The sequence below is a fragment of the Taurulus bubalis genome (genome assembly GCF_910589615.1).
Source record: "Taurulus bubalis genome assembly, chromosome: 8".
In the NCBI taxonomy this organism is placed as follows: Eukaryota; Metazoa; Chordata; class Actinopteri; order Perciformes; family Cottidae; genus Taurulus; species Taurulus bubalis.
This window is the reverse complement of record NC_136596.1, coordinates 578,238-603,665: the sequence shown is the minus strand read 5'-3', so window position 1 is coordinate 603,665 and position 25,428 is coordinate 578,238. Positions and strand designations below refer to the sequence as shown.

Below are 25,428 nucleotides of genomic sequence, written 5' to 3'. Positions count from 1 at the left end.
GCAGGGACGTCCAGAAGAGAACGTCTATCTATGAAACTTCCAAAATGAAAAAGATGGACGTTCTCTTTTTACAGGAAACGCACAGTGATTTTAACAACGAGCCTGACTGGAGAAGGGAGTGGGAAGGGGAAGTCATTTTAAGCCACAACACCTCCCTCAGCGCAGGAGTGGGCTTCCTCTTCTCACGGGCTTTTAAACCCAACACACTGGAGGTCCAGCATTTTATCGAGGGGAGGCTTCTTTTAGTCAAAGCTCGGTTCGACACATTTTCTGCTGTTTTTATCAACGTGTATGCTCCAACATCCGGCGCAGAGAGGAAGCAGTTTTTACTCAAAGTGGATGAAGTTTTAAATGGCTGCTCAACGGAGGATTTTTGATTCTTGGGGGGGATTTTAACTGCACAGAGGATGCAGTTTTAGACCGTAATCACACAGAGCCTCATCCAGCCTCTCAGCACGCCTTGAAGCAGCTGGTCCGCTCTCCCGGCCTGGTGGACGTGTGGAGGAGGATGCACCCAGACTCCAGACAGTACACCTGGTCCCACCTCAGAGAGAGCAGGGTCTCCTCAGCTAGGCTAGATCGTGTTTATTGTTTTAAGCATCATTTCAGCACCTTTAGGAGTTGTGCCATTATGCCGGCTGGTTTTAGTGATCACTCTCTTGTTTTGTCTCGTGTTTTTATCAGAAACATCTTACCCAGAAGTGCTTATTGGCATTTTAATTCTGTTTTAACATTTGATAAGAGTTTTAGAGAGGTTTTTATTTATTTCTGGGGTGTTTTTAGACAGAGGAAGGGTGATTTTAGTAGTCTTAAGCAGTGGTGGGACCACGGTAAGACACAAATAAGACTACTGTGTCAACAGCACACTTTGAACGTCACACGAGACAGCACCAGATCTATGGAAGATGTAGAGACCGATATAGTGGAACTAGAACGTCTAAGTGAGTCCACAGGAAATCAAGGTTATATTGAAAACCTCAAAGGGAAAAAAATGTCTTTAGCCGACCTGCTGGGTAGTAAAGTGCAGGGCGCCCTGGTCAGGTCCCGGTTCCAGAGCATCACCGAGATGGATGCTCCGTCTCACTATTTCTTCAGTCTGGAGAAGAAGAACGGGCAGGGGAAGGTAATCCACGCACTGCTGTCTGACACAGGGCAGGAGCTGACGGACCCGGGCCAGATACGAGGGCGAGCTGTGAGCTTTTATCAACAGTTGTACGCCACAGAATACCAGGAAGAGCCAGCTCTCCTGGAGGGTTTCTGCGGGGGACTACCCCAGGTCTCCGCAGAGACCAACTCACAGCTCGACGCCCCCCTCCAGATGCAGGAGCTGCTGACCGCCCTGCAGGGCATGCAGGGACGGCGGGCTCCTGGCATCGATGGGCTCACAGTGGAGTTATACAAGGCCTACTGGGACATCATCGTAGATGATGTCTCGGAGGTTTTTAATGAGTGTCTGGCCTCGGGTTCCATGCCAGTGTCCTGTAGGAGGGCAGTCCTAGCATTGCTGCCAAAAAGGGTAACCTGCAGGACATCAAAAACTGGTGCCCTGTGTCACTGCTTTGCGTGGATTACAAACTCCTGTCCAAAGCTTTGGCCTCCAGGCTGGGGAGGGTCATGGAGCAGGTCATCCACCGGGACCAGACCTACTGCGTCCCTGGCAGGTCCATGGTAGACAACGTCCACCTAATTCGGGATGTTTTGGATGTCTCTAGTTCATTAGGTGTAGACACTGGTCTGATTTCCCTGGACCAGGAAAAGGCTTTTGACCGCGTTGAACATGGTTTCTTGTGGAAAGTGATGGAGAGTTTTGGGTTCAGCGCTGGTTTCATAGCCAAGATCAAGGTGCTGTACAGGGATGTTGAGAGTGTGCTGAAAATCAACGGCAGTCTGAGTGCTCCTTTTAGAGTGTGTAGAGGGGTCAGGCAGGGCTGTGCTCTGTCTGGGATGCTCTACGCTCTCTCCCTTGAACCTCTCCTCCACAAAATACGTTCCAGCACTCAGGGGTTGTTTTATCCAGGTTTTAATGGAAGATTGATTTTATCTGCTTATGCAGATGATATTATATTTTTTATTAAGAACCAGGACGAGGTCGATATTTTAGCGGGTATCGTAGAGGATTTTAGCTCGGCATCGGCAGCGAGGGTCAACTGGGGGAAAAGTGAAGCCCTCGCTGTCGGTGAGTGGCGCGGCGGTCTCCCAGTTCTCCCCCGAAACCTAGAATGGAAGAGAGGAGGTCTAAAGTACCTAGGGGTGTTTTTGGGAGCAGACCATATAGTAAAGAAGAACTGGGAGACCGTCATAGAAAAGGTTGAAGGGAAACTTGAAAAATGGAAATGGCTGCTCCCCCAGATGTCGCTCAGAGGGAGAGTGCTGGTTCTTAACAACCTAGTTGCATCCCAGCTGTGGCACCGGCTAACCTGTGTGGACCCCCCCTCAGGCCTACTTGCGGAGATCCAAAGAAAGATGGTGGATCTCCTCTGGGGGGGTCTGCACTGGGTGCCGCAGGGGGTTGTGTTTTTAGCCAGGGAGGAGGGGGGACAGGGCCTTGTCCACCTGGCCAGCCGGACTGCCACTTTTAGATTGCGTTTTATTCAAAGGTACCTCACAGGCCCGGCAGATCTGGTGTGGAGAGATGTGGCCAGCAGCATCCTGAGGCGTGCCAATAACCTGGGTTTGGATGATGCTCTGTTTTTAATGGATCCTAAATTCTTAAAATTGACTATGTTGCCTCCTTTTTATCAGGGTGTTTTCAAGTCGTGGGCCCTTTTTAACCACAAAAGGTGCCCGGAAGCCAACTCTCTGCACTGGTTGTTGAGAGAACCACTGGTCAATGGGGCCAGACTGGACGTCAGCGACCACACTACACACGGCCTGACGGCGGCGCTGATCCAGTCTGGAACCCTGACCCTGCAGCAGCTGGTGGATGCAGTGGGGCCGGCACTGACCGACGCCCAGGCCCTGGGCTCTCTGCTGGGGCTGCAGTCTCTCCGAGCGGCTGGGAGGACACTGGGGCTCTGGTCCAGGAGGCTAACACAGAAAGACCGTCACCTCCTGATGGGCAGCCAGACCAGAAGCGACACTGCAGACCCCTACCCGGACATCGTCCTGAGCCCAGGCCTGGGAGAGAAGACCGGCCCCCTTCTGAGAGTCGTACACATGCAAAACTGACAACATACGAAGCAGACAAAGAGACTCTCTACCGCAACTGTGTGAAGTGCATCCACCGGGTCGGACTGAGCGGCAGACCCCCCCACTGTGTGGGCAAAGAAGTGGGGACAAGATGGCCCCAGCCCGCAGTGGAGGCTCCTATACAAAGCCCCCCTCAAAAAACGGACAGGCGACCTCCAGTGGAGGATCCTCCACGGTGCCGTCGCTACGAACGCTTTTATCTCTGTTCTTAACCCAGCTGTTTTTAGCGGATGCCCGTTTTGCGGAGTACGTGAGACAGTTTATCACGTTTTTACTGAGTGTAAGAGACTCACCAGTCTCTTCTCTCTTTTAACATCGGTTTTTACTGCTTCGGCGTTGTTTTTACTGAGAGGATTTTTATTATGGGAGTGGGCTACAACAAAAGTTTTAAAAACAAGTGGCAGCTCCTCAATTTCATCTCAGGCCAGGCTGAACTGGCGATTTACACGAGCAGAAAGAGGCAGGTCGAGCATGGGGATGGGCAGGAGGCGGCGGCAGTGTGGAGGACCAACCTCCGGTCAAGACCCTGTTTTTATCTCCACATCTCCGACCTTGAGGCGTTCGTAGAGCGGTGGTGTTTTAAGAACACACTGTGCAAGGTTTCGGACGGTCAACTGTCTTTTACACATTTTTTAACTGACTGATGGAAAAAAAAGGGAAACGGTAGAACAAGGATTCTATTGTATTTATTGTTATTTATTACATTAACACTGATTGTATTTGTAAAACTTTGAAAAATATGTAAATAAAGTGTTTTGTAAAAATCAAAAAAAAAAAATCTCTCACCTGTCTCTCTCTCACCTGTCTCTCTCTCACCTGTCCTCTCTCACCTCTCTCTCTCACCTCTCTCTCTCACCTGTCTGTCTCTCACCTGTCTCTCTCACCTGTCTGTCTCACCTGTCTGTCTCTCACCTCTCTCTCTCACCTGTCTGTCTCACCTGTCTGTCTCTCACCTCTCTCTCACCTCTCTCTCTCACCTGTCTCTCTCACCTGTCTGTCTCTCACCTGTCTGTCTCTCACCTGTCTGTCTCACCTGTTTCTCTCACCTGTCTGTCTCTCTCACCTGTCTGTCTCTCACCTGTCTGTCTCTCACCTGTGTCTCTCACCTGTCTCTCTCACCTGTCTGTCTCTCACCTGTCTCTCTCACCTCTCTCTCTCACCTGTCTCTCTCACCTGTCTGTCTCACCTGTTTCTCTCACCTGTCTGTCTCTCACCTGTGTGTCTCTCTCACCTGTCTGTCTCTCACCTGTGTGTCTCTCTCACCTGTCTGTCTCTCTCACCTGTCTGTCTCTCACCTGAAGGCAGTAACACGTTTAGGACGTTTACTTCAGGCCTTCATGTTAAAATATCTCGTTTACTTCCTGATTTGATTGAAAGCTGCTTTCCTCCGTTTCCATCAGCTGACGGTTCAAAGTGAGCGTTTTGGTAAACGACTATAATTAATCCTCCCGAGCGGCGGTTCGAGTCCCAGCGGTCCCGGGCCGCCGCCTGATTGACAGCTCTATTTTTAAGTCTGTCGACAACAGGAAGCGTAGCGGGAAGAGACGTGACGGCTGCTGATGAGAGGACGGACCGGGTCTGGTCTTGGTGTCCTGCAGGAGACCAAGACCAGACCCGGTCCCCCCAGACCGCAGGAGACCAAGACCAGACCCGGTCCCCCCAGACCGCAGGAGACCAAGACCAGACCCGGTCCCCCCAGACCGCAGGAGACCAAGACCAGACCCGGTCCCCCCAGACCGCAGGAGACCAAGACCAGACCCGGTCCCCCCAGACCGCAGGAGACCAAGACCAGACCCGGTCCCCCCAGACCGCAGGAGACCAAGACCAGACCCGGTCCCCCCAGACCGCAGGAGACCAAGACCAGACCCGGTCCCCCCAGACCAGGTCCAGGTCTGACGGGGGCCTGAGAAACCCAAGACTGCTCCTCCTCTTCTGTCATGTTAACAAAGTTAATGTCTCAGTAATGATGTTAATAAAGTTATTAACTCAATAATAATGTTAATACAGTTGTCTCAATAATAATGTTAATAAAGTTATTAACTCAATAATAATGTTAATAAAGTTATTAACTCAATTATAATGTTAATAAAGTTATTAACTCAATAATAATGTTAATAAAGTTATTAACTCAATAATAATGTTAATAAAGGTGTTTATGTTAAATGACCCTCAGTAAATTATATCTTTGTTTTCCTTTGTATTTATTTATCTTTTGTGTATTTATTACTCCATCTCAACATTCCTGCCCAATAATTTCTAACTTTATTCATGTATTATTTATTTGAGCTTCATTCCTCTGCAGAATAATTCATAAACTATATTTCAACAATATAACTAACTTTTGCACTAACAAATGTCCCCTTGGGGCTTAATAAAGTATCTATCTATCTATTATTTCCGGTCACCCTTTCAAAATAAGATGTGAAACTACTGCGCATGTCCACAAAATCAGCTGTGAAGGAGGCGGGGCTTCCGCGACAAACCAGGAAGAGATTCACACGCGTTCTGCTTTCCTCTCTCAGAGTTCCACGTGAGTTCATGTTTGATTTCTCTGTTTCTGTTTCTGCGGGTTCTCTGCTACAAACACACGCACGCGCACGCACGCACTTATTTACCCCCCCCTCCACACACACACACACACGTGGTTGTGTGCGGTGCTGACGGTGCTACACATGCTAGCAGCAGCAGCCGGGTTCGGGTCATTAACGCGTCCCCCCGTCAGGCCGCGAGCCAGAGGTTACGCCACCTGGACCTGGACCTGCCCACGTGACCACGGTGGACGAGCGGTGTGTTTGGCTCCACGAGCACGGAGAGGGGACTTCTTCACTCTGGCGCTTCAGTGCCGGGCCGTGACGTTACACTGTCACGTGCTTACGGATGTCGTGTTGATGTGTGTTTCGTTTGTCTTCCATCATGTTTCTGTTTCTAATGAATGGATGAATAACTGAGTGACGACCAGCTGTTTGAACTCAACCATTAAACCTCTCCCACCTGTCTGTGTGAGCAGGTGATGATGTCATCAGCAGACGACCAGCTGTGTCTGAACATCTGCAGCTCTTCTTCCTCTTCCTCCAGGAGGAAGCCTCCCACTGCTCAGCAGAGATGGGCCCTAGTAAGTAATCAATAACCTGATCATCAGTAGTCAACCTGATCATCAGTAGTCAATAACCTGATCATCAGTAGTCAACCTGATCATCAGTAGTCAATAACCTGATCATCAGTAGTCAACCTGATCATCAGTAGTCAACCTGATCATCAGTAGTCAATAACCTGATCATCAGTAGTCAACCTGATCATCAGTAGTCAATAACCTGATCAGTCAGTTTCTGTTGGTCCTCCAGAAGAAACAGAAGGCGGAGAAGAGGAGGGTCGACTCCTCGGAGGAGAAGAAGAGCGGCTCGTCCAATCAGAGGAGGCTGGAGGACCCGGAGGAGGAGGAGAGGAAGAAGGAGGAAGACTCTCAGGTAAACTCACCTGATGCACCAGCCGTTCATTTACATCAGAGAAGAAGAAATGTTTTGAACTTCCTGTCTGCCGGAAAGAAGAGATGATGATGATGATGATGATGATGATGATGTTCGCAGGTGGACCAGAGGACACCACAGAAGAAGAGGAGGAAGGACGCAGTGAAGGAAACGAGGAGCATCAAGACTTCCTCCCTGTTCAAACACAACCCAGAGATCCCCGAGATGCTCAGGTCACAGCTCCTCTCTGATTGGTCCACAGCCGGCTGACATCACCATCCTGATTATTGATTATTGATCATCTTTCACCTCGTTTCCTCTCTCAGGCCAGTGGTCTCCCAGTTAAAGGAGAAGATCTTCACCAGTGACTCCTTCTCAGATCTGGACCTTCATCCACACCTGGTAACGCACACACGCACACGCACACACACACACACACACACACACACACACACCTGGTAACACACACACACACCTGGTAACACACGCACACACACACACACACACACACACACACACACACACACCTGGTAACACACACACACACACCTGGTAACACACGCACACGCACACGCACACACACACACACACACACACACACACACCTGGTAACACACACACACACCTGGTAACACACGCACACACACACACACACACACACACACACCTGGTAACACACACACGCACGCACACACACAAACAAACACACACACCTGGTAACACACACACACACACACACACAACTGGTAACACACACACACACACACACACACACCTGGTAACACACGCACGCACACACACACACACACACACACACCTGGTAACACACACACACACACAAACACACACACACCTGGTAACACACACACACACACACACAGACACACACCCGGTAACACACGCACACACACAAACACACACACACACACCTGGTAACACACACACACACACACACACCTGGTAACACACACACACACCTGGTAACACACACACGCACGCACACACACACACCTGGTAACACACACACACACACCTGGTAACACACACACACACACACACACACCTGGTAACACACGCACACACACACACACACACACACACCTGGTAACACACACACACACACAAACACACACACACCTGGTAACACACACACACACACACAGACACACACCCGGTAACACACGCACACACACACAAACACACACACACACCTGGTAACACACACACACCTGGTAACACACACACACCTGGTAATACACACACGCACGCACACACACCTGGTAACACACACACACACCTGGTAGCACACACACACACACACACACCTGGTAACACACACACGGTAACACACACACACACACCTGGTAACGCGCGCGCGCACACACACCTGGTAACGCACACACACACACCTGGTAACGCGCGCACACACACACACACACACCTGGTAACGCACGCACGAGCGCGCACACACACACACACACACACCTGGTAACGCACGCACGAGCGCGCACACACACACACACACACACACACACACACACACACCTGGTAACGCACACGCACACACACACACACACCTGGTAACGCGCGCGCACACACACACACACACACACACACACCTGGTAACGCACACGCACACACACACACACACCTGGTAACGCGCGCGCACACACCTGGTAACGCGCACACACACACACACACACACACCTGGTTGACGCGCGCGCGCACACCTGGTTGATCAGGTTATTGACTACTGATGATCAGGTACACACCTGGTAACACACGCGCACACCTGCTTGGCGCGCGCGCGCACACCTGCTTGGCGCGCGCGCACCTGGTTGGCGCACGCGCGCACACCTGCTTGGCGCGCGCACCTGGTTAACGCGCACACACACACACACCTGGTTAACGCGCGCACACACACCTGGTTAACGCGCGCACGCACACACACACCTGGTTAACGCGCACACACACACACACACCTGGTTAACGCGCGTGCGCGCACACACACACACACACACACACACCTGGTTAACGCGCACACACACACACACCTGGTTAACGCGCGCGCGCACACACACACCTGGTTAACACACGCGCGCGCACACACACACCTGGTTAACACACGCGCGCGCACACACACACACACCTGGTTAGCGCGCGCGCACACACACACACACCTGGTTAACGCGCGCGCGAACACACACACACACACACCTGGTTAGCGCGCGCGCACACACACACACACACACACACACACCTGGTAACGCGCGCACACACACACACAAACCTGGTAATGCGTGCACACACACACACCTGGTAGCGCACACACACACACACCTGGTAGCGCACACACACACACACCTGGTAGCACACACACACCTGGTACCAGGTGTTTTATTTGTGGTGGTTGTGATGGTTGTTGTGATGTGATGGTGGTGGTTGTTGTTGTGATTGTTGTTGTGATGTGATGGATGTGATGGTGGTGGTTGTTGTTGTGATGGTGGTGGTGGTTGTGATGGTGGTGGTTGTGATGGTGGTGGTTGTGATGGTTGTTGTGATTGTTGTTGTGATGTGATGATGGTGGTGGTTGTGATGGTTGTTGTGATTGTTGTTGTGATGTGATGATGGTGGTGGTTGTTGTGCTGGTGATGGTTGATGTGGTGGTTGTGGTTGTTGTTTTGATGGTGGTGGTTGTGATTGTTGTTGTTGTGATGGTGGTGATGGTTGTTGTTGTGGTGGTTGTGATTGTTGTTGTGGTGGTTGTGATGGTTATTGTGGTTGTTGTGATGGTTGTTGTGGTGGTGGTTATTGTGGTGATGGTTGTTGTTTACCCTCATCATGTATTCGTGTGATCTCCTCTCATTCTGACTGTTCTGTGCTCTGATTCGTCTGTTTCTGTCCAACAGGTGGCGACACTGAACAAAGTCCTGAATGTTTCCACGGTAACCAGGTCAGTACACACACACACAAACACTCTCAGACCCTGCTGCAGTAAAGTGAGAAGTTTTCTATCGGGACCCTGTTGCTGAGAGACACTACCACTTTAGTCCAGAGGAGGCGCCAAAGGTCATCGTAGTAACGTGTGTGTGTGTGTGTGTGTGTGTGTGTGTGTGTGTGTGTGTCAGTGTTCAGAAAAAGACTATTCCAGTTCTTCTGTCAGGACGAGATGTTGTGGTTCGTTCTCAGACGGGTTCAGGTGAGATACTAGTACTGTGATGCTACCAGTACTGTGGTACTACTAGTACTGTGGTACTACCCCCCTCCGCTCCCCCGTCTCTGCAGGTAAGACCCTGGCCTACGCCGTCCCTGTGGTCCAGAGTCTGCAGGCGCTACAGCAGAAGGTCAACAGGTCTGATGGTCCTCTGGCCATCGTCATCGTCCCCACCAGAGAGGTCTGAACACACCTGGTCTCACCTGTTAAAGGGACAGTGTCCTCTAACCCGTTAAAGGGACAGTGTCCTCTAACCGTTAAAGGGACAGTGTCCTCTAACCCGTTGGAGGGACAGTGTCCTCTAACCCGTTGGAGGGACAGTGTCCTCTAACCCGTTGGAGGGACAGTGTCCTCTAACCCGTTAAAGGGACAGTGTCCTCTAACCCGTTGGAGGGACAGTGTCCTCTAACCCGTTGGAGGGACAGTGTCCTCTAACCCGTTAAAGGGACAGTGTCCTCTAACCTGTTGGAGGGACAGTGTCCTCTAACCCGTTAAAGGGACAGTGTCCTCTAACCTGTTGGAGGGACAGTGTCCTTAGTGTTTTGGACATCAGTGTATTTATCAACGTATTCGTTGGTGATTCATGTCCCTGCTAAGCTAAATTACGCTAACCACATCCTGACCTGTCTGTCCCTCAGCTGGCCCAGCAGACGTTTCAGATCTTCCAGAAGCTCCTGAAGGTATTTTATATGGCTTTTATTTTGAAAGTTGACCCACTTCCTGCTCGTCAATAATGGACACGATCTCTCAGTCTGTGAGGGTTTAGTTCTCTGACTGTCACAGGGTTTGAGCTTGAGGGAATTACCCACAATTCATAGCTAGCATATCATGGTAAGGATGAACACAAAAAGGACGAGATGTGTTTACACGTTGTCATGGTAACGTGATACGTTAGTATTCACACCGCTTGAAGCCCAAAAGTGGATTAAAGGGTTAGCTCACCCAACCTAGCCCTACCTTACCCAACCAAACCCTACCTTACCCAACCTAGCCCTACCTTAACCAACCAAACCCTACCTTACCCAACCTAGCCCTACCTTAACCTACCTTACCCAACCTAGCCCTACCTTACCCTACCTTAACCTACCTTACCCAACCTAGCCCTACCTTACCCAACCAAACCCTACCTTACCCAACCTAGCCCTACCTTAACCAACCAAACCCTATCTTACCCAACCTAGCCCTACCTTACCCAACCTTACCCAACCTAGCCCTACCTAACCCAACCTTACCCAACCTAACCCAACCTCTCTGGTCCTGGACCTCAGTAAACCTCTGTGTCTCTGACCTCTGTCTGTGTCTCTGACCTCTGTCTGTGTCTCTGCAGCCGTTCACCTGGATCGTCCCTGGAGTCCTGATGGGAGGAGAGAAGAGGAAGTCAGAGAAGGCCAGGTAACCTCCTCTCGTCCTCCTCTAGTCCTCCTTTAGCGTTAAAGGGTCTTTGAATCAAACTAACTATCGTTTGTCTTCAGGCTCCGTAAAGGAATCAACATCCTGGTCTCAACTCCGGGCCGCCTGGTGGACCACATCAAGAACACGCTGAGCATCGCCTTTAGCGCCGTGCGCTGGCTGGTCCTGGACGAGGCCGACCGGTACCTGTTCTAGAGTCGTCATGGGGGAGGAGCTAAACCCTGTTCTAGAGTCGTCATGGGGGAGGAGCTAAACCCTGTTCTAGAGTCGTCATGGGGGAGGAGCTAAACCCTGTTCTAGAGTCGTCATGGGGGAGGAGCTAAACCCTGTTCTAGAGTCGTCATGGGGGAGCAGCTAAACCCTGTTCTAGAGTCGTCATGGGGGAGGAGCTAAACACTGTTCTAGAGTCGTCATGGGGGAGGAGCTAAACTCTGTTCTAGAGTCGTCATGGGGGAGGAGCTAAACACTGTTCTAGAGTCGTCATGGGGGAGGAGCTAAACCCTGTTCTAGAGTCGTCATGGGGGAGGAGCTAAACCCTGTTCTAGAGTCGTCATGGGGGAGGAGCTAAACCCTGTTCTAGAGTCGTCATGGGGGAGGAGCTAAACCCTGTTCTAGAGTCGTCATGGGGGAGGAGCTAAACACTGTTCTAGAGTCGTCATGGGGGAGGAGCTAAACACTGTTCTAGAGTCGTCATGGGGGAGGAGCTAAACACTGTTCTAGAGTCGTCATGGGGGAGGAGCTAAACCCTGTTCTAGAGTCATCATGGGGGAGGAGCTAAACCCTGTTCTAGAGTCATCATGGGGGAGGAGCTAAACCCTGTTCTAGAGTCATCATGGGGGAGGAGCTAAACCCCTGTTCTAGAGTCATCATGGGGGAGGAGCTAAACCCTGTTCTAGAGTCATCATATGTGAACGTGTATGTGTGTGTACCAGGACCCTGGATCTGGGCTTTGAGAAGGATCTGACAACCATACTGAACAGTCTGAACTCTGCTGGTCCGAGCAGACAGAACGTCCTGCTGTCGGCGACGTTAACCCACGGTACTTTCTTTGGACAGAACTGTTTACTGTGATGCTGAAGGAAATATAATGCTTAGATAAAACATGAGATCATATAGATATTAACATTATTAAATAAGTGTACCTTGTGATGCGTTCAGGTGTCACTCGGCTAGCCGGCGTTTGTCTTAACGACCCAGTGGACATTCACGTGTCTGGCCCCGCCTCCTGTGACCTCACCAGCAGCTCCGCTGTGACCTCTGACCTCAGCGCAGCCGGCCAACCGGAGAGCTTCGCTCTGCCCGAGGCTCTGAAGCAGTACGTGGTGCTGGTTCCCAGTAAGCTCCGACTGGTCTGTCTGGCTGCCTTCATCCTGGACAAGTGCAAGGTAACGAATATATATTACATCATAATAAACCTGGCTCAGGTGGTTTTCAGGTTCCGTTCACCAGACTGTTGTTGTTGTTCAGTTTTCTCAGAACAACAAACTCATCGTCTTCACCTCGAGCTGCGAGGCCGTCGAGTTCCTGCACGGCCTCTTCAACTCCGTCCTCGCCGGGCCCTCGTCCAATCAGAAGCCTCGGCTCAGCTTCCTGCGTCTCCATGGAAACATGAAGCAGGAGGTAAGACTATTGTTATTATTATTATTATGATTACCTCCATATCCCACGTTCCTCAGCTGGCGTCTGAGCCGCAGTCATGGTGCGTTTGTTTTTCCCGCCAGGAGCGCTCGGACGTCTTCCAGCAGTTTTCGGTGTCTCTGTGTGGAGTTCTGCTGTGTACGGTCAGTGTTTGTTCATCACCGTGGTTACACGTCACTCTACATGCTCCATTTTGGGATGTATCCGTGTGCTGAAGAGGAATCGTGTGTGTTTCAGGACGTAGCAGCCAGAGGTCTGGACCTTGCTCAGGTCACCTGGATCATTCAGGTATCTGTGTCCCTTATTCCACCAACTTCATCACCAACTTCATCTTGGTTTTTATCTGTCGCCATCTTGGTTTTTATCTGTCGCCATCTTGGTTTTTATCTGTCGCCATCTTGGTTTTTATCCGTCGCCATCTTGGTTTTTATCTGTCGCCATCTTGGTTTTTATCCGTCGCCATCTTGGTTTTTATCTGTCGCCATCTTGGTTTTTATCTGTCGCCATCTTGGTTTTTATCTGTCGCCATCTTGGTTTTTATCTGTCGCCATCTTGGTTTTTATCTGTCGCCATCTTGGTTTTTATCTGTCGCCATCTTGGTTTTTATCTGTCGCCATCTTGGTTTTTATCTGTCGCCATCTTGGTTTTTATCCGTCGCCATCTTGGTTTTTATCCGTCGCCATCTTGGTTTTTATCCGTCGCCATCTTGGTTTTTTTTCCAACCAGAAGTGACATGAGAGAGTCAGACATGGAGGTTGTCTCCTGAGAATAATGAACAAACTCCAAACCAATCACAGTGTGGCATTGAGTGTACTACTAAAGTACTGCGGTTACTACTTACTGAACCTCAGTGTGTGTTCACAGTACACTCCCCCGACCACTGCAGCAGAGTACGTTCATCGGGTCGGTCGGACGGCTCGTATTGGAGGAAAAGGAAGTAGCCTCCTCTTCCTCACTCCTGCTGAGACCGCCTTCATCCCCGAGCTGGCCACTCACAACATCAGGTCTGTAGTACTCGCTCAGTCCAGTAGAGATTACCACTGATGGTGCTGGTCCAGTATTTGTTGGTCCACTTCCTGGTTTTGACGGTGGGGGCGGGTCTTGTGTTTCAGCCTATCGGAGCTGAAGTTGCAGGGCATCCTGTCGAGTCTGATGATGGATGACACCTACAAGGGGCGGGGCAAATACCACAGCAAGGTAAAAGTCCTTTGTCCACTCAGAGCGAGCACCAGAGGCCTCTCGGATCCCTTCAGAGAGCTACTGGGTTCTCCAGAGGCCTCCTGGAACCCTTCAGAGAGCTACTGGGTTCTCAGAGGCCTCCTGGAACCCTTCAAAGATCTACCGGGTTCTCAGAGGCCTCCTGGAACCCTTCAGAGCCCTTCAGAGAGCTACTGGGTTCTCCAGAGGCCTCATATGTGGTTCCAAGTAAAAACCCGTGCAGAGTCTGAACGGGTTAGGGTCCAGGAATCTTAACCTTATAAGCACCAAGCCCCTTAATTATCTCCGCAACCACGTGGTTGTTTAACTTCATTTAAATTGCCAGAATACTGTAACCCTTGTGAGAAGAGGTTTTTATCTGTCGCCATCTTGGTTTGTTTGTCTTGTTTGTTCAAGTGTGTCCGACATGAGTGTCGAACACACTTGGGGTGTTCACAGGATTTCAAAAACCTTTTGATGGAGTTCCTAATTCTATCCTGTACTTTGATCTTTAAAGGGGTCCCAGGGTTCCTTCAAGTAGATTGGTCAATTAGGAGGAGGGTTCCAGGGTACCACAGGTGTATTTGAAGGCTCGGTCTGTGTTTTAAGGGGGGGGGGCTGAGTGGGTCCAGAACAAAGATTTCAGTAAACCAGCCAGTGACCTGATGCAGCCAGTAGAAACAGGAAACAGCTGCAGGTTTGTGTCGTATGAACCTTTATTTTGATTGACGTATCTCAACCTGTCTGTCTGTCTCTCTGTCTCTCTGCCTGTCTGTCTGTCTGTCTGTCTGTCTGTCTCTCTGTCTGTGTGTCTGTCTGTGTGTCTGTCTGTGTGTCTGTCTGTCTGTCTGTCTGTCTCTCTCTCTGTCTCTCTGTCTGCCTGTCTGTCTGTCTCTCTGTCTGTCTCTCTGCCTGTCTGTCTGCCTGCTTGTCTCTCTGTCTGTCTGTCTGTCTCTCTGTCTGTCTCTCTCTCTGTCTCTCTGCCTGTCTGTCTCTCTCTCTGTCTCTCTGTCTCTCTGTCTGTCTGCCTGCCTGTCTGTCTGTCTCTCAGACATCATCTGCAGCTCTGGAGCAGGAGACCAGAGAGAGGGCGACAGTTCTCCAGACGGAGTTTGAGAACTTTGTCCACTCGGACGCTGAGTCGGTGCAGAACGCCAAGAGAGGTATGTGACCCTCCGTGTCGGTTGTTCGGGGATGTGACTCACTTCCTGTGTTAACGTGTCACTGTGATGTCATCAGCGCTGCAGTCCTTCCTGCGGGCGTACACCGCCTACCCCTCCCGCCTCAAACACATCTTCCACATCCGCTCCCTCCACCTGGGACACGCCGCCAAGAGCTTCGGCCTCAGAGACGCTCCGCAGGGCCTCAAGGGCCTCAAGGGCCCCACGGCCAGGACCCACGGCAAGAACCACAACAAGGGGACCAGCAGTCAGGCTGCAGGGGCAAAGAGGTGTGTGTTGTATGTGTGTGTGTGTGTCTTTTTGTTTTGTGTCGTGTCCAGACAAGCCTGCTGTGAGGAGCAGCTGTTAACAACAACACACACTCTGTGGTCAATAGAGACATAATTACAGGTGTGTGTGTCCTCAGTATCCCACAATCCTTTGAGTGCTGGTCAGTTGTGTAATGGTGCATTCAGGTGTCATGACATTGGTTCAATATATTGTGTGTATTTCTCCTTCAATCTGTTCTTGGTGATGATTTCCCAACACTGTTATTGAGACACATCTTTACTGAAAGGGACAATAGTTAGTGTTGAGGTTGTAGTGTTGAGGCTGTAGTGTGTTGAGGCTGTAGTGTTGAGGCTGTAGTGTGTTGAGGCTGTAGTGTTGAGGCTGTAGTGTGTTGAGGCTGTAGTGTGTTGAGGCTGTAGTGTTGAGGCTGTAGTGTGTTGAGGCTGTAGTGTGTTGAGGCTGTAGTGTTGAGGCTGTAGTGTGTTGAGGCTGTAGTGTTGAGGCTGTAGTGTGTTGAGGCTGTAGTGTTGTAGTGTTGAGGCTGTAGTGTGTTGAGGCTGTAGTGTTGTAGTGTTGAGGCTGTAGTGTTGTAGTGTTGAGGCTGTAGTGTTGAGGCTGTAGTGTTGTAGTGTTGAGGCTGTAGTGTTGAGGCTGTAGCATTGAGGCTGTAGTGTTGAGGCTGTAGTGTTGTAGTATTGAGGCTGTAGTGTTGAGGCTGTAGTGTTGTAGTGTTGAGGCTGTAGTGTTGTAGTGTTGAGGCTGTAGTGTTGAGGCTGTAGTGTTGTAGTATTGAGGCTGTAGTGTTGAGGCTGTAGTGTTGTAGTGTTGAGGCTGTAGTGTTGTAGTGTTGAGGCTGTAGTGTTGAGGCTGTAGTGTTGTAGTGTTGAGGCTGTAGTGTTGTATTGTTGAGGCTCTAGGGTTGTAGTGTTGAGGCTGTAGTGTTGAGGCTGTAGTATTGAGGCTGTAGTGTTGTAGTGTTGAGGCTGTAGTGTTGAGGCTGTAGTGTTGAGGCTGTAGGGTTGTAGTGTTGAGGCTGTAGGGTTGTAGTGTTGAGGCTGTAGGGTTGTAGTGTTGAGGCTGTAGTGTTGAGGCTGTAGTGTTGTAGTATTGAGGCTGTAGTGTTGAGGTTGTAGTGTTGAGGCTGTAGTGTTGTAGTGTTGAGGCTGTAGTGTGTTGAGGCTGTAGTGTTGTAGTGTTGAGGCTGTAGTGTTGTAGTGTTGAGGCTGTAGGGTTGAGGCTGTAGGGTTACTGTTGTTGTGTTGTTGAGGTTGTAGTTTTGAGGCTGTAGGGTTACTGTTGTTGTGTTGAGGTTGTCGTGTTGTTGTAGCTTTAACTTGTCTTCCTCGTCTTTAGGCTCTCCACTCGTCAGCAGCTGCACTCTGAGTTCTCCAGCGGGTTGGAGGGAGCAGCCGCCAAGAAGAAGAAGAAGAAGAAGAAGGTGTTTGGTCAGTCAGGAGAGGAGGAGGAGTAGAGGGGAGAAGGAGAAGTAGAGGGAGGAGGAGACGCCGACTGGACTCCTTTCATTACAGCAGAACCGGAGCAGCCAATCGGACTCCTTTTCCCGTCAGCTGGTCAGAATGAGTGGAAACGCGTTGAAGAAACAAACGTCTGAACTCATTTAGAGTTTCAGTAAGATCCTCTGTTGCTGCTCTCTGATTGGTCGACAGCTTCCTCACTCTTCAAACAGGAAATGTGTTTTTATTGACTTTAATTTCTTTATTTACTTCCAGGAGAAACATTTAGAAACGAGCTGATGAAGAAGATTCTTTGTTTGGTTCTTCAGAATAATGTGATGAAGATGTTTGTCAGATATTTAAATATGAGAAACATGTTTTTTACTGTTTGATGTATTTGATGAAGATTAATTTTTCTTTGTTGGAAAATAAATTATTTTTCTCTCGAAGGCAAAACACTGAAGTCGTGTGAACGCAGGAACGTTTCCCACAAATCACTGTATACCTGTAGTACCATGAAACCAGGACTAGTACCAGATGTTCCCCTGAGAACCCTTAAAGGCCTAAAACAAGTCCATAAAAAGGAGTCGCGACTGGAATCGAGTCGTTTGAAACTCCAGTTCTTTCAGACTTTGTCTAATCAGAAACTTTCAGAACCAACAAAACGGAGCTGAAACATCAACATTTATTTGCATATTTATTGAAAATGTAAAAAACTGAACGAATCGCCTCTGGGTTAGATATAGATATTAAGGTAGTCAGATATTAAGTCTTCAGATCCGGATGATCTGAAACTGTCGGGTCATCCAACCAGTGGACCACTTTAAATCCTCCAGCACTTCAAAGTACCTGAACCTGGACTCTGTATCAATCCCTGACCAGGGTCCAGGTTTAGTTCCAGGAACCGGTCCCTCTAGCCGGAGACCATCACCTTGTGTCATGGACTTCCTGAAGAGGATCAATAAAAGTCTCTTTCACAGTAAATGTTTGTTCCCACGTGGTCCGGTAGGAACCACTGTGTCAGCGGTCCGGTGTGGGTCAGGAATGGAGGCAGCAGGGACGGGACTGGATGGTGGGAGGCGGGGCTTCAGTACAGGTAGAGGTCCGGTGTGGGCGGGGCATGAGGGTACAGGAAGTGTGTGGGCAGGAACATCCTGCCGGCTTCAGCCAGCAGCTCCAAGCCAACAGCGGACTGACGCTTCCACTTCGTTCTGTCGGAGGAAACAGATTCATGTTTACGATCATCTTCATGTTTACAATAACTTAACATCTGAGGATCTGAACGGTTCTCTTAACCTGTTCACAAGGTTTTATTTTGTTTTTAGTTTATTGATTAGTTATTATCAATCAAATAGTTATTTTCTTGTGCACACAAGATACAATATTAGCTTAATTATTTTACTTTGAAGTTAACATTAAAAACATAACTTGCATTATAAAATATATTAAATCAAAACGTTTCTATAAAGTCGAGATTGTTCGATCTAAATTGTCCAAATGATGACTCATGGAGACGATCCGGCCAATCACAGTCCAGGGTCCACTGTGGGCCTGGAGCCATAAGGATAAATCAATAAATAATAAATCTGTGCCGTTTGCTCGTTGTGATTCTGCACTAAAAGCTCCAGATTTGTTTTTGCATTCGTTATTAATCATTAATTACAGCACACACCACTGAATTATTAATCACGACGCATCCATTATTCATCAGGAAATGTCTGAGACCGACAACTAAAATTATCTTCTGTGTTTATTTCATGTGTTAATCCTGTGTCTTGTATCAGGTCCTTTTATAATATGATCATATTTATATAATAGTTGAACTAGTCTTTTGGTGCAAATTGTTTTATATTATACAATTATATTATTGATTATTTAAAATGTCCCATTTATTGAGGAATATCAGCTTCAAACAGCAACTGAATTCATTTAGTTCACTGTTTCTGTTATATTTGACATTTTTGACAACAAAACAATTACAGAGGGGGAAAAATAAAGAGACACAAGACGACCACAAAGAGACTCAAGACGACCACAAAGAGACTCAATACGACCACAAAGAGACTCAATACGACCACAAAGAGACACTAGACGACCACAAAGAGACTCAAGACGACCACAAAGAGACACTAGACGACCACAAAGAGACTCAAGACGACCACAAAGAGACACTAGACGACCACAAAGAGACTCAAGATGACCACAAAGAGACACTAGATGACCACAAAGAGACTCAATACGACCACAAAGAGACTCAATACGACCACAAAGAGACACTAGACGACCACAAAGAGACTCAAGACGACCACAAAGAGACACTAGAAGACCACAAAGAGACTCAAGATGACCACAAAGAGACTCAAGATGACCACAGAGACACGAGACGACCACAAAGAGACACTAGAGACACTAGACGACCACAAAGAGACACTAGACGACCACAAAGAGACTCAAGGCGACCACAAAAAGACACTAAACGACCACAAAGAGACTCAAGATGACCACAAAGAGACACTAGACGACCACAAAGAGGCACTAGACGACCACAAAGAGACTCAAGATGACCACAAAGAGACACTAGACGACCACAAAGAGACACTAGACGACCACAAAGAGACTCAAGATGACCACAAAGAGACACTAGACGACCACAAAGAGACTCAATACGACCACAAAGAGACACAATATGACCACAAAGAGACACTAGACGACCACAAAGAGACACTAGAGACGCTAAACGACCACAAAGAGACACTAGACGACCACAAAGAGACTCAAGGCGACCACAAAGAGACATTAAACGACCACAAAGAGACACTAGACGACCACAAAGAGGCACTAGACGACCACAAAGAGACTCAATACGACCACAAAGAGACACTAGACGACCACAAAGAGACACTAGACGACCACAAAGAGAATCAAGACGACCACAAAGAGACACTAGAAGACCACAAAGAGACTCAAGATGACCACAGAGACACACAAGACGACCACAAAGAGACTCAAGATGACCACAGAGACACTAGACGACCACAAAGAGACACTAGAGACACTAGACGACCACAAAGAGACACTAAACGACCACAAAGAGACTCAAGATGACCACAGATACACTAGACGACCACAAAGAGACTCAAGATGACCACAGAGACACTACACGACCACAAAGAGACTCAAGACGACCACAAAGAGACTCAAGATGACCACAGAGACACTAGACGACCACAAAGACACTAGACGACCACAAAGAGACTCAAGATGACCACAAAGAGACTCAAGATGACCACAAAGAGACACTAGACGACCACAAAGAGGCACTAGACGACCACAAAGAGACTCAATACGACCACAAAGAGACACTAGACGACCACAAAGAGACTCAAGGCGACCACAAAGAGACATTAAACGACCACAAAGAGACTCAAGATGACCACAAAGAGACACTAGACGACCACAAAGAGGCACTAGACGACCACAAAGAGACTCAATACGACCACAAAGAGACACTAGACGACCACAAAGAGACACTAGACGACCACAAAGAGAATCAAGACGACCACAAAGAGACACTAGAAGACCACAAAGAGACTCAAGATGACCACAGAGACACACAAGACGACCACAAAGAGACTCAAGATGACCACAGAGACACTAGACGACCACAAAGAGACACTAGAGACACTAGACGACCACAAAGAGACACTAGACGACTACAAAGAGACTCAAGATGACCACAGATACACTAGACGACCACAAAGAGACTCAACATGACCACAGAGACACTACACGACCACAAAGAGACTCAAGACGACCACAAAGAGACTCAAGATGACCACAGAGACACTAGACGACCACAAAGACACTAGACGACCACAAAGAGACTCAAGATGACCACAAAGAGACTCAAGATGACCACAAAGAGACACTAGACGACCACAAAGAGGCACTAGACGACCACAAAGAGACTCAATACGACCACAAAGAGACACTAGACGACCACAAAGAGACTCAAGACGACCACAAAGAGACACTAGAAGACCACAAAGAGACTCAAGATGACCACAGAGACACACAAGACGACCACAAAGAGACTCAAGATGACCACAGAGACACTAGACGACCACAAAGAGACACTAGAGACACTAGACGACCACAAAGAGACACTAGACGACTACAAAGAGACTCAAGATGACCACAGATACACTAGACGACCACAAAGAGACTCAAGATGACCACAGAGACACTACACGACCACAAAGAGACTCAAGATGACCACAGAGACACTAGACGACCACAAAGACACTAGACGACCACAAAGAGACTCAAGATGACCACAAAGAGACTCAAGATGACCACAAAGGGACACTAGACGACCACAAAGAGACACTAGACGACCACAAAGACACTCAAGACGACCACAAAGAGACACTAGACGACCACAAAGAGACTCAATACGACCACAAAGAGACACTAGACGACCACAAAGATACTAGACGACCACAAAGAGACTCAAGACGACCACAAAGACACTAGACGACCACAAAGAGACTCAATACGACCACAAAGAGACACTAGACGACCACAAAGAGACACTAGATGACCACAGAGACACTAGACGACCACAAAGAGACACTAGAGACACTAGACGACCACAAAGAGACACTAGACGACTACAAAGAGACTCAAGATGACCACAGATACACTAGACGACCACAAAGAGACTCAAGATGACCACAGAGACACTACACGACCACAAAGAGACTCAAGATGACCACAGAGACACTAGACGACCACAAAGACACTAGACGACCACAAAGAGACTCAAGATGACCACAAAGAGACTCAAGATGACCACAAAGGGACACTAGACGACCACAAAGAGACACTAGACGACCACAAAGACACTCAAGACGACCACAAAGAGACACTAGACGACCACAAAGAGACTCAATACGACCACAAAGAGACACTAGACGACCACAAAGACACTAGACGACCACAAAGACACTCAAGACGACCACAAAGACACTAGACGACCACAAAGACACTCAAGACGACCACAACGACACTAGACGACCACAAAGAGACACTAGATGACCACAAAGACACTAGACGACCACGAAGACACTCAAGACGACCACAAAGAGACACTAGACGACCACAAAGAGACTCAATACAACCACAAAGAGACACTAGACGACCACAAAGACACTAGACGAACACAAAGACACTCACGACGACCACAAAGAGACACTAAACGACCACAAAGAGACACTAGACGACCACAAAGACACTAGACACTATGTTTCTTGCATATATTTCTGCTCTGGGAGCAGGTCTCGTGTGCTTCTTGCATATGTTTCTGTCCTGAGACCAGGTCTGGTATGTTTCCTGCATATATTTCTGCTCTGGGACCAGGTCTGGTATGTTTCTTGCATATATTTCTGCTCTGGGACCAGGTCTGGTATGTTTCTTGCATATATTTCTGCTCTGGGACCAGGTCTGGTATGTTTCCTGCATATATTTCTGCTTTGGGACCAGGTCTGGTATGTTTCTTGCATATATTTCTGCTTTGGGACCAGGTCTGGTATGTTTCTTGCATATATTTCTGCTTTGGGACCAGGTCTGGTATGCTTCTTGCATATGTTACTGCTCTGGGACCAGGTCTGGTATGCTTCTTGCATATGTTACCTTCTGTTCTGGTACCAGGTCTTGACCTGGGTGTCGCTCAGCTGCAGTGAAGCAGCCAGCTCCATGCGGTCCTGGACACTCAGGTACTTCTGTTTCTGAAAGCTTCTCTCGAGCCTCGACAGCTGCTGGTCGCTGAACGCTGTCCGAGCTTTACGAGGTTTCTTCAAACGTTCCATCCCCGGGTCTGAGACCCCGCCCACTGAGTGATTGACAGGTAGAAATGACATCATATCAGACCTGTCAGGTGGTTGGTATTTAGTCCTGGAGTTTATCATTACTGACGTCCGGATGTCTGCAGGTCCTGAATCTGTTTTATGAACATTAATCTGAATTGAAAACATTCAGTAAATATTGTTAAATGAAAACGAATGTGATCATTTCAATAAGTCTCCTCGTTGAACTGGACTTCAAACTGGACTTCACGGTAAAGCGGGCTGCAGACCTCGAGGTCATCGGGGTCAGGTCTGATCTGGTGAGACCTGGTCTAGATGAGACCAGGTCTAGATGAGACCTGGTCTAGATGAGACCAGGTCTAGATCAGACCTGGTCTCATCTAGACCTGGTCTGATCTAGACCCACAAAGGCTCAGTTTGTACATTAAAATGTTTCAACAGAACATTCATCACGTTGTGTTTGGTCTCATGTTTTAATTATGATTATTAATCCTATTTATGAATCCATAAAACCATAATCACGAACATTAAACCTCGCGGTGCGTTTGAGTCGATCTTTTATCAATAGTTGATGAGCAGCTCCGCCGTGTTTGTCGTCAATATTATTAAAACCATCAAAGGCAATAAAAATACATCAATGTATTTGATCAATAAAAACAAAAGAACAATTCAAGTAAAGAATAAAATATATATATACTTGTATATAAATATTAAAATATTATTTTGATTTCTCACCTTGACTAAAAGTGTGAAATTATTATTGATAACATCAATCCACATGAATGCCTCTAACATGATTTTATTATATATTCTGATATATTTAAAAAATAAAATACTTTACTTCTTATAGTATTCATATTTTTCATGTTATTAATATAATTATTAAAACCATCAAAGGAGATCATTTGATTTGAATAAAAAACAGAAGAAAGTGAATAATTAATGAAACAAATAATTAAATATAAACAAAAGATAATTATTATTTCTCATCTTGACTTATTGATGACATCAATTCACATGAAAGCCTCTGACATGTGATTTGATTATATATTCTGATATATTTAAATGATATAATTATTGTTATTAATATTATCATTTTCAGGAAGTTCAGAACAAAATAAAATGAGAGTAAATTCATATTCTAATAAAAACCTGAAATCATTCTTGTATTTGAGTTTCTAATCAGACAAAGAAATTAAATCATAATCTGTAACTTCCCTAGTTTATTATCAATAAAGCGGCTTCTGCTTTAAACATGAACATATTTAAGATTAGATTAATATTAATGCTCTGAAATAACTTTCATATTATAGTTATTAATAATATTTATTATAGTTATTACTGATATATGTATTATAGTTATTAATTATATGTATTATAGTTATTAATGATATGTGTATTATAGTTATTAATTATATTTATTATAGTTATTAATGATTTGTGTATTATAGTTATTAATTATATATATGTATTAGAGTTATTCATTATATGTATTAGAGTTATTCATTATAAATATTTATTAGTTATTCATTACATATGTATTAGTTATTAATGATATATATGTATTAGAGTTATTAATTATACATATTAGCATTATTAATTATATATATTTATTAGAGTTATTAATGACTTACCTCTGGTTTCGCTGTCAGAGCCGCTCACACTTTTATCCTGAAAGTCTTCTTCAGGTCCGGACTGGAACGACTCAGGCGGACCCGGGTCCGAGTAGACCAGACCCGGGTCCGCGTCGGGCCGGCAGTCCTTCAGGATGTCCCGGATGAGGAACGAGGAGCCGGCGGCGCGCGGCTGGAGACCGGGCGGCAGCGCGCACCGCTGCCGGGGAACAGGCTCTCTGCGCGGGGAAGGAGGGGCCGAGCCCCCGCTGCTGCCGCCCGGGCTGAGCTCCGGAGCTCGTGCCCGGGCGAGGAGCGCGCAGGGCGGCCTGGGGGAGAGCAGAGAGTCGATCCAGAACCCGGAGCCTCCGGGGACCTCCATCTCCGTCCGGACTCAGGTGCGTTTGACTCGGGCTGCAGGTGTGCAGCGGGAACGTGGGACTGTGACGTCATCGTGCCCGTTCCCAATGCGGCCAAGTTCAAAAAGATGTTAAACTGGAAGTGATAATTCTTATTGATTACTGATATCTGTAACGCACTTTTCTTTCAAAATAATCTCATAGTGCCACAGAGCCAATGTATAGCAAAACCAGTAAAAACAAAGTTAAAACAAACCTTAATAAAATATAAATAGCTGACAAAGATGAACACAAAGTCAAAAGGTCTTCCTGAGAAAAAAGGTTTTAGGTCTAAAGAGTCCAGAGTCTGTCCTCAGTGGTCAGGGGACGGGTCCACAGCTAAAGGGACCGGTCTGGTGGTCCATGGTGTTGGGGACCAGGTTTTGATAAATAATTTCTGATTTAAATAAAATTTGAAAAGATAGTTCAGGTCTACAGTTAGGACTGGTTCAGGTCTATAGTTAGGACTGGTTCAGGTCTATAGTTAGGACTGGTTCAGGTCTATAGTTAGGACTGGTTCAGGTCTACAGTTA

At 47.6% G+C, this 25,428-nt stretch overlaps 2 protein-coding genes across 2 annotated transcripts; one reads left to right on the top strand and one right to left on the bottom strand.

Moving 5' to 3' along the window:
* The first annotated feature begins 5,657 nt into the window (after positions 1–5,657).
* ddx31 (DEAD (Asp-Glu-Ala-Asp) box polypeptide 31) lies at positions 5,658–17,461 on the top strand. The gene is made up of 21 exons (XM_079222391.1): positions 5,658–5,719; positions 6,197–6,301; positions 6,531–6,653; positions 6,774–6,886; positions 6,980–7,055; positions 9,563–9,606; positions 9,782–9,852; positions 9,939–10,048; positions 10,506–10,547; positions 11,195–11,259; positions 11,340–11,459; positions 12,210–12,316; positions 12,436–12,662; positions 12,745–12,897; positions 12,999–13,058; positions 13,153–13,203; positions 13,780–13,919; positions 14,028–14,112; positions 15,164–15,275; positions 15,352–15,562; positions 16,917–17,461. Exons 2-21 carry the CDS (start codon positions 6,200–6,202, stop codon positions 17,032–17,034), a joined length of 2,130 nt encoding a protein of 709 aa, XP_079078517.1. The 5' UTR covers positions 5,658–5,719; positions 6,197–6,199; the 3' UTR covers positions 17,035–17,461.
* Positions 17,462–18,104: 643 nt separating this feature from the next.
* Positions 18,105–24,879, bottom strand: barhl1a (BarH-like homeobox 1a; the record flags this gene model as incomplete). Its single annotated transcript, XM_079222214.1, has 3 exons — positions 18,105–18,228; positions 22,712–22,910; positions 24,519–24,879. 3 exons carry the CDS (start codon positions 24,877–24,879, stop codon positions 18,105–18,107), a joined length of 684 nt encoding a protein of 227 aa, XP_079078340.1.
* Between the last annotated feature and the right edge of the window lie 549 nt (positions 24,880–25,428).

Bases quoted from the DNA above. Each gene is read 5' to 3' on its own strand.
- ddx31 (XM_079222391.1), top strand. From the start codon at position 6,200: ATGATGTCATCAGCAGACGACCAGCTGTGTCTGAACATCTGCAGCTCT. The intron at 10,049-10,505 runs GTCTGAACACAC...TCTGTCCCTCAG, and splicing joins TCATCGTCCCCACCAGAGAG to CTGGCCCAGCAGACGTTTCA. The intron at 12,317-12,435 runs GTACTTTCTTTG...TGATGCGTTCAG, and splicing joins GTCGGCGACGTTAACCCACG to GTGTCACTCGGCTAGCCGGC.